Source organism: Chlamydotis macqueenii, chromosome 4, assembly GCF_036417535.1.
Source record: "Chlamydotis macqueenii isolate bChlMac1 chromosome 4, bChlMac1.mat, whole genome shotgun sequence".
NCBI lineage: Eukaryota > Metazoa > Chordata > Aves > Otidiformes > Otididae > Chlamydotis > Chlamydotis macqueenii.
The window spans coordinates 48,545,362-48,553,823 of NC_141559.1; the positions used below are offsets into that span (position 1 = coordinate 48,545,362).

Genomic DNA, 8,462 nt, shown 5'->3' on the forward strand with positions numbered 1-8,462 from the left:
TAAATGCAAGTTGAGGTCAAAAAGAAATCATGACTCTCTGAAATTAAGAATTCTTTAAGAAGGAATAGTATTTTCCTCACTGAGGGAGCACATACATTTGACTGTAACTTGAGTGTTTCAGTAAAAACTAGAACTTCTTGGTGGATGACAGCAGTACAGACCATATTTCTTTCAAATCTCTTCACAGTCTCTTCAGAAGAGTGAAAAACACAGAACAAATTCATTTTTTTTTTCCTTCACCTGCAGTTACATTTCAAATAACTTTTTTTTTCTTTATATATACATGAAGACAAGCAGTAATTTTGCATTTGTATCCTCCTTTGGTAAAACAGAAATAATTTAAGAGAATATAAGAGAACTATATTGATGTATGTTGCATATAAGCCCTCTTGACACAGACAGTAGCATGAACACTTCCACTCCACCAAATGAAGTCCTAATATGACAGTCACATTAGCTACCCTCTATTGGATATAAAAGCTCTTAGCACCACTGATGAGAGCATCCAGCCCGCGCCCCTCATATCCCTCTCACCAAATGCTGTACCTAGTGTGTGCAGTGAGTGGAGTGCACTCTTTCAAGAGACACTGGACTTGCTGTGTGTACTGAACATGATGGATATTTTCCGATGGCTCTCAGTGAGATGACTGACCCTCATATCAATAACAAACACAGCTACCCTGAAGAACATGTAAACGTATACCGAAAAAGGGAAGATATTCTTCCACCAATTTTTAAGAACGCTTTCTTTGTAATAGAAAATCCTTTGCAAATTCAAATGCGGCTGTAGAACTGCAGCACGCAGTACACAATTTAAAAAAAATAAACACATACCACAGCAGATAAATAGGCATTTATTAAAGTTCATCTCAAACCAGACAAAAATAATAAAGGACATTAAGGCATCTTATATTCAGTAACTGTTCATATATTAATAATGACTTCTCTTTCTGACACAAGAGAGCAGATGAGGAAAGAAAAAAAAAAAAGTTCTCCCAACATTTGGCAGAATGCTGACTTCCACCATCCCACCACTCAGTCAGCAAACCTCTCCAAGGAATGCCGGTTTCTCCAATGAAAGAGCTACAAAATCCCAACACTCATTGAGACACGTGCAAGAAAGCCCTTTTCCCTCCTCTCAGACATCCAACCTCCTGTAAAGATGCACACTGGAGAAAGACTAACAGATGGATACCGCAGAGAATAAAGAACACATAATTCTGTTGTAACCACTCACTTTCGAGTAGACTAGAATATTTGGCCTTGCTTTCGCTAGTATTTACTATTTCAGCCAGTAACTAGTGACAACGGGACCACAAGCTCTAGTCTGTATTGCAATGTAACAATTTCCATGTTCTCCTTCTACAGTCATATTAGATAAACAAATGACAAAGGTCTTGTTTCCATGGAATAATTTATTTTGAATTATGCTGTCAAGTGACCAATCACTGTTATAGTGCTTTTTTCTTCAATTGGAGTAAGAACATCAGGAAATGTTTACAGTATCACTGGGTTCACTATAACAGGATTTTACTACAGACTAAAATATAAATTAATAAACACTGCATATAGCACTATTCACTTCACCACATTTGCTCTCTATATCCTTTGTCACATTCTAACCTTTATTTAAGGCAAGTTTGTCTATTATTTTTTTCCAAAGAAGACCACATAGTCTCTAGATAAACTTCTACGACTAGGTTTGTAAGTTAGGAAATTGAGCTTTATAAAATGTTTACTTCAACAAATATGAAAGTTATTAAGAGAAAGATGGTGACCCAAAATTGCACTGTATTAAAAGGTGGAGTTTCCTTGTACCAAAGTCCTTTATTCATCATCTTTAGAACCAGTTTTGCTTAACTATAAAAGAGACACAAAAAGAAAGTATTCAAAGTTTAGACTGCCATTCCATTTATTAGGGAACAAGAACATTATCTCCATCTTACATAGAACATATTTATATTTAATTAATGATACAGACTGATTGTGCTACTATATAAAGAGACTGAAAAGCATAAAAAATTATTTCTTAAATATAAAGACAAAATAAGCTTATTTCCTGAACGCGGAAGTTGATTAAAAAAAAAAAAAAACAACCAACAACACAAAACCCCGGAAAAACCTCAGGGTACTGTTTCTATTTAATTTGAAGACTCTGCCACCAGCTCTCCAAAAGAAAAAAGATGAAGTAACGGAAAAAAGCATCTCCACACATCTCTGAGAGAACTCCCATATAGACATTTACACAATATAAAAAGAGACATTAACTTACTATTTCTCTCTTTTTAAAACTGAGTTTATAATTATTAAATGTACTGCCTCTATCGTGAAATCCATCTAGAATCCAAGACACCCACTACAAATAGCTACTTTTAACTCAGGACTCTGCCTAAGAATTACTTATAGTTGCATAGAATAAAATAGTTTAGTTTGCTTTCAAAATTGTCAAGCAGCTATACTGATTTCCACTGAATCAGCAAAGACAAGAGGGTAGAAGAGATCAATGCTGAGTGAGCAAGCAGAAAAGAATTATTCACTAGAGGAGTTGTGGCAGAGAATGCTCAGGCTTGTAGGAGACCGCAAGGTGCTCCCACTTGGGACAGCTCTCTTTTTCTGCTTACTTATCCATATCCATATATCTTCCACAACCTGGCAGCACCACTAACTTCATTTTACATCTTGTTGCCATATGAAGACAGAATAGTTGCAGTGCATTTGGCCAGGAAATTAAAATGTAATTGCTCAACAAATAAAAAAGAAATACTAAACCAACAAAGTGAAAAGAGGAATCAAAGTCCTTCCGACTCTAATATTCAGAAGAACCAAGCATTTTAAAGCATTTGAGAAATAAGTAAATTAGAATCCAAAATGAGGAACGGTTCTTACTATTTCTTGCAAATCTTTTTAACATTTAAAAAAGATAACTTGAAAATACTTACATGCTGGATGCACATAGAAATGGATCAGACACCATAGTCAAATCCAAAAAAAAGTTAGGAAGAAAAGCAAGAAAAAACAAAATCAGATTATTTTCCTCAGATATAAGTATGAATTATCTTTAATATACATACACAGTATTTTCATAATACTGCATATAATACAGTCATGTTACCTTAATTACATCCACCCAGTTCCATCCTCGTGGAAGCTCCCCTTTGTTATCTGCAGAATAACAAGATTTTATTTTCAACACAGAAGCTAAAGGCAATCTTTATCTTCTTTAAAAACACCATGCAAAATTCTAAAGGTCCAAAAAACCTTAACTTCTCCGCTACAAACCCATGAGGACAAAAAATAGATATTAATGCCTTAAACACATCTTGCTCTTCAAAGTAATTCTGTTTAAATAAGTCCATCTGACATCTAATCTAGAAGACAACTCCAACATGACCTGGGCTGACCAGCAATGATGCATTTTGCCAAAGAACAAAATTTTACACAGCTTTTCCTTTATATGGACAAAATTTAATATGCCAATTATACATTAGGTTAGGCAAATTATATGCAGAAATTGTTATCACAGGGTACAACTTATGGCTGCAATAGGATAGTATTATCCAGATCATTATTAAAAATTAAGGTTGAACACATACAAGTCATCACAGACTAGCACAAAAACCAAACACTTTTCAGTCAAAAACCTACCATTGCATTGAAAGCATAAAGTAACTGCAGAAGCACCTCTATTTTGAGGATACAAACTAAATTAAGTGTTTTATATGGGTCCCGAAACAAATACTTTCATTTAGAAATTACTTTTTTAATAATGTGAATTATTTATGAGGGCCCATCAACAAACCACGTCTTTTGTTTAAAGTGAATTTTTAGAAGTCTCAAACACTCTTCTCCCACAAGTATTTTTTGAAAATTTCTCTTTTGTCACAAATTAAAACAAAAAAAAAAAACCAAAAACAATGACATCTTGCAATCCCTACTCTATAGAAAGTTGCTTTGACCAGAACTAGCATCTCAGGCAAGAATAATTCATCTATAACAAGCAAAACAGAGACACAGTCTTAAAGCAGCCATTCTTATAAACAAAAGACTACTAACTCTGACTCTAGCAAGATGTCACTGCTACAAAATTTGGATTCTCATACTGCTCAAACAAAACAGTATTATAGGGAACAAACCTGTTTTATCGGCTAGTTTTCGTTTCTGGGTTTTGGATAATTGCTCCTTTTTATCTTTTTTCTTACTTGCTGGCACATCAGGAGTTCCAATTGCAATACTATTGCTTACTGAAGTCTGAGAAGGATAAAAATGGTTGTTAATATTTTGCATATTAATTCCACAGATACCTCTGTGTGTGACTACTGATCCTGACATACTGAAATATCTTGACTGTCAGAAAGAAGCAATGTGGTCAGCAGTCTGCAGCTTTTAGTCAACATACAGTCATGACTGTAGTTTTAAAAAACATGTGTTGGGAATTGGAATTATTCCCCTTCAGAGTTGAAAATGGCACCTTTTACACTTTTTAAATTTAATCATGGAGTGTGATTTAGTCTGACGGGATTCAGACTTCCCAAACATGGAATCTACTCCTTCCTCAAAGCACATCTGCAGCACCACAACAGCCAATAATGTCCTTACACAACACAGAGGCCACAAATAGACCCAGTCTGACTCATTCAAGACTCTGGAGATGCACTTATGCAATCCCTTGCATCGCAGGAAGGCTGCAGTAATTTGCCCGCAAGGAGACGCCTTTAATCTTCATTTCAGCTCTCTTTAGTTTTGCTTCTGCTCCAAGTCTCTATTTTTATGTTACTTTGTGGGCAAGAACTGCAGCACACAAACACTTTGGTATAACAGTAAAATAACAGTTAAACAATTAAGACCACAGAGCATAGTGACACCATAGTCTGTGTGCCACTGTTTAGCCACTAACATGTGCATGCCCATTATACTGATTAACAACTTAAAAACAGACCTATGAAGTATTTAGAGTTGTAATAGCCTTTTTTTTTTCAGTTTTACAAGCAAGAGATTAAAATCTGAATTTATCTACTTACCACAGTGTTAACAGGCTGATTCGCCATGAACAACTCTTTATTGTCTTTGGCATATTCAAAAAGTGTGTATGTCATAGCAGTTCCGAGATTTGCTTCAACTTCTACCATTAACTTATCCAATATACTTTGTTTAATAGCTGAAGATCTAAAAAAAAAAAAAAAAAAAAAAATCAAACTGTATTATATTCTTGAGAGATGAAGGAAAGCTTGTCAACGAAAAAGCCCCCACATATAAAGCTAGAAAGTGAAGCTGCCTAAAAACTTACATTGTGTTGTTGAAGAAAGCATCCATCGATATGACTGGTGCTGTCTGGGGATATGTTTCTGGCCAAGAAACTTCTATTAGAAAGGCTTTGGGATCTCCACTTTCACCTATCTGAAGGGAAAAGAAAAACTTTATAAGCTAACAGTTTTCAGTCACTCATTAAGGATTACAACACCAATATGCAAGTCTTGCACTTCTTCAAAAGTATTCTAATTCCTTAAGATAACAATTATTTTCATAAAGTTATCAGTTAGAAAATAAAGCTGTCATCTAGAAAAAGTATTAAGTTTATGACGTCAGTATTAACCTCTACCCTGCAGTTTTCATCCTAGGAAAAGCAGGAGAAACATTCAAAGCTCTCTTTATGGTTGTTTTGGGTTTTTTTTAATTGCTTGGTTTTAAAAGCTACTTTGCAGCACCTGCAAGCCAAATATTATACAATCACGAGAGCAAAAAAGATGGAGCCTTCTTTTTTTCCCCACACGCATCCAAGTTGAGAGCAGTGTGAAAACAAACCACAAGACAGTGCTGAAATAAAGACAGCAATAAACTAGTGACCTAAGATAGCAAAACTAATATATGAGAATTTCAGTATTTACGTCTCATCCCTACACAGATTTTATTCCACTATGAGAAAGAATGAACAGTAAAATATTTAAGAAGTCAACAGAATGAGACTGGATTAAAAAAACCTGTAACATTAAAAAAGGCACATTTTAATGTAAATAACCATGCACATCAAACCCATCTAGTGAATGAGAATTACATATACAATCCTTACAATGTTAAATTAAATAAAAAACAATCATTTTTTTAAATTTAAAACTAGTACAGTACTACCAAAGGCATACTACACTAACACAAGGATTTGGAAGACTAGTGCAACCAGGTTGGTTAAATTTGTATTCTAAAACCACACAAAAATTCTCCCTTATTTCCCTCATTTTAGAATAGGCAAAATATGGCTTCATTAAATTATATAAATGAAGTGTAGCCAGAAAAAAAAAAAAAATTAAGGCTACTGTACTTCAAAATTAAAAAAAAAAAAATTGAAAAGGAAAAAAGTTGGTACCTTTAAAATGTACAGTGTCTATTTCAACAGAGTGGAATAACTGACATTCAAAAGCTTCTGGTTTAGAGGTGAAATAAATAAATAAATAAATAAATAAATAATAGAAACAAATCAGGAACCTGCAACTGCAACATTTATCAAGACATCATCTACAGTGTTGCAGTCCGGCTCCCACGGTTGCCAGAAAGAGAACTGATGGTCTGTTTTACAGATGACTTCTCTCGGGAAAGCACTGCCTGCACACAGAGCAAATCCATACAGAAAGCTGCGTGACACGGTCCGCTTTGCCAGTGCAGCCTAAAAATTGGGTAGCCTTAGTTGGTTACAAAATAGCTGTGTTTTGTATGAGACGTGCAAGACAAATGAGACTCAGAAAAACGGCATACTAATTTTTTCTACCTTCTCATGTACTTACTTGCACTACGCCTTCCCATAATACAAATTCTTCTCCATGGGAAAGATGAAAAAGATTGCCGTGTCTGACTCTACGTTTTACAGTATTTGAGTTCTAACTTTTGACAATTATTTTCTGTCTAATAAAAATTAGCGATGACCAAAGCTAGTAAAATGTAGAATGATACACTGTAGACCAGTAGGCAGGTCACATTTGACTTCTGAGGAAATTAAATTCACTAACAATGGTCCTATCAGTGAAGGAAGGCTGCACTCACATGGACGGCATTCAAGTGCTATTAATTAAATCGACTTATCTCACTACAATTACTGATGTTATTCTGAAGCTACCTGAGAAGTCACAAAAGGGTTATTTTAGATGCCTTCTCCCCAGTACAGGGACATGGCATTTTCAAAGTCCCCCTTCTGTTCCACGGGTGCCTAAGTTTTCATTACTAAAGTTCTCTGGCCATCCAAAGATCTGCCTCCGTCCATGCCCCGAAGAACTTCCAGGTTTTTAAATTTGAGAAAGCTGTCAAAAACTTCATGCTAGAATCTAATTGCATACCTCAAGCTCAGCACTCCCTGTATGTCTCTCCTGAGCCTATCTGTACATATGCCCAAAGCATTTTGTGGATTTTTTCTTCAGCAGGTAGACAAGGCATGTCAACTACCTCTAGACGAGAGACTAGAGCTCTGTAACTGAGGAGTAAGGAAGATTCAGAGCTTTACATATAAAAATCTCTGTAAGCGACATTTTTGACCAGCTATTTTAAGTATTACTCAGCATGCTGGCTCCCCCAGCCAGTCTGACAGTTCTAGCTACGCAGTACTAGACATACAAGCAGGATGCCTAGCTAAGGAATAACAAACCCACGCTGGGAGCAGGTTCCTAAATATTATGCACCGCGCTACGAAGCAGAGCAACTTCAAGGCGCAGCCTGCGCTGCAGCGACTGGCAGACCTTCGCCTTGCCTTACCCTGTACTGGAAGGACACGGGGCTCAGCTCCCTGAAGCACACATCTCCCTCGTAGATAGAGCGCAGCGCTTCCAGCTCCATCTGCAGCCCAGAGCGGAGAAGGGGGGTTACCGGTTTCAGCCCCAACACGGCCCTCACACCCACCCGCCTCGGCTTGCGAAGCTCTGCACGTCCCCGCCGGTTTCCCGCCCTCCCCACCCCCCCGCAAGCGGCCGGACTCTTCCTCTTCTCTTCCCTCCCGCTCCCCCCGAGCCGCCTCCCCTCCAAAACCCCTGTCCCTACTCGAGGGCTCCCTCCCAGCCCCGGGGCCGGTGCGGGGGTGCCTCCCGGGCCGGCTCCCCCCTCAGGCAGCGGCGCCTCACGGCCTCCCCGTCCCCGGGGCGGGCAGGGCCCGGGTCTCACCTCCTGGTCCTCGTTGGCCGCCATGGCGCCCGCTGCGGGGGAGGCGGAGCGCGGAGATGGCCCCTCGCTCCCTCCCCCTCCTTCACCGCCGCCGGGGCTCCGCGGGCCTCGCTGGCGAGGCGCGGCCCCGCCGGTGTCGCACGGGGAGGCCCGAGCGGCCCCGCCCGACGGACGGACACACCTCCCCCGAGGGCAGCACGGGTCACGCCGTCGCTCGCCGCTATTGGTCCCCTCTTCCCGTCGTCACCTCCTTTCCGTCTTTCCATTGGTCAGCTAGCTAGTCTGTCTTTTCTTCCTTCTTTGCTAACTGGCTCCTTCGCTAGTGACCCAAC

The 8,462-nt window shown here is 38.7% G+C and overlaps 1 protein-coding gene across 2 annotated transcripts; it reads right to left on the bottom strand.

The window, feature by feature from the left end:
- Positions 1-838: 838 nt before the first annotated feature.
- Positions 839-8,312, bottom strand: RWDD4 (RWD domain containing 4). 2 transcript variants are annotated; one of them, XM_086747470.1, is made up of 7 exons: positions 8,131-8,312; positions 7,729-7,809; positions 5,285-5,394; positions 5,019-5,163; positions 4,134-4,248; positions 3,113-3,162; positions 839-1,860 (listed from the first exon to the last, which is right to left on the bottom strand). In XM_086747470.1, the coding sequence occupies exons 1-7, from the start codon at positions 8,152-8,154 to the stop codon at positions 1,828-1,830; spliced, it is 558 nt and encodes a 185-aa protein (XP_086603596.1). In that variant the 5' UTR covers positions 8,155-8,312; the 3' UTR covers positions 839-1,827. The 2 variants fall into 2 exon arrangements, with proteins under 2 accessions (XP_086603596.1, XP_086603595.1); XM_086747469.1 differs by lacking the exon at positions 839-1,860 and adding an exon at positions 2,320-2,942.
- Positions 8,313-8,462: the final 150 nt, after the last annotated feature.